Raw genomic sequence first — 998 nt, 5'->3', positions numbered from 1 at the left:
TGAAGTATTACAAAACATTAAACGATGTTCTTTTAAACCTTTATCAAATAATCCTAATTTTTTAAAGAGATCAATTATATTTTTTTCTTGAACATCATTTGATATTTGTGCAATAACAAAAAGTTCAGAAATAGAACTTAATTTATTTAATGGTTCTACTGAATTTTCCATAATGTGTGCATTATTACCAATAATTTTAATGACAATATCATTTAAACATAATGAAATAACGGGTTTACTACTTATTTTTTTTTTATTCATTTTTCTTCTGTAACTTTCATTACTTGTATATCTTCTTTTAAATAATCGAAAGTAAAAAATATAAAACACAAATATCATACCAACCAATAAAATTGGTTGAATAATTGAAACATGTTTATCGTCCACATTTTCATATGCTTTATATTTTCTACATTCTTGCCCATTTTTACATGTTCTAGGCATTTTATTAAAAATTACATTTGAAACATATATAAATATATATAATTATATTTATATATATGTATAATAGTATTCAGCTGTTATTGATCATAAAAAATAAATATAAAAATAGATTAAATAAATAAATAAATATATATATATATATATATATATATATATATGTATTATATAACCCTCGGAAAGAACAAGTGGTAATTTATAAGTACATTTAAAATATATATATATATATATATTGTTGTTTTCTATTTGATATATTTATATATATTATGTTTTTATTATATTAAAATATAAATATACCGTGAAAAAAAAAAAAAAAGTTTATATATACATATTATATATAATTTTTTCTTTTTCTTTTTTTAAATAGCATACTTAAAAATTTATAAGTTAAAAAAAGAATACAGTAAATATTAATTTTTTCCTTCTTTGTAATTATTTGAATACTCTTTTTTTATTTTTTTTTATTTTTTTTTGGAATATAAACAATAAGATATAAAGATAATGATTTTATACATTAAAAAATATAAATATATGTTATTAATATTATCATATGGATT

General features: G+C 16.5%; 1 protein-coding gene across 1 annotated transcript; it reads right to left on the bottom strand.

Moving 5' to 3' along the window:
* PRSY57_0016800 (hypothetical protein) lies at window positions 1-444 on the bottom strand (the record flags this gene model as incomplete). Its single annotated transcript, XM_012908421.2, has 1 exon — window positions 1-444. A coding segment is annotated over one exon (444 nt), but the record flags the coding sequence as incomplete, so codon positions are not given.
* Window positions 445-998: the final 554 nt, after the last annotated feature.

This window comes from Plasmodium reichenowi, assembly GCF_001601855.1.
Source record: "Plasmodium reichenowi strain SY57 chromosome Unknown, whole genome shotgun sequence".
Lineage (NCBI taxonomy): Eukaryota > Apicomplexa > Aconoidasida > Haemosporida > Plasmodiidae > Plasmodium > Plasmodium reichenowi.
Note: the sequence above shows the minus strand (reverse complement) of the source record. Positions and strands in the feature narration are given on the sequence as shown.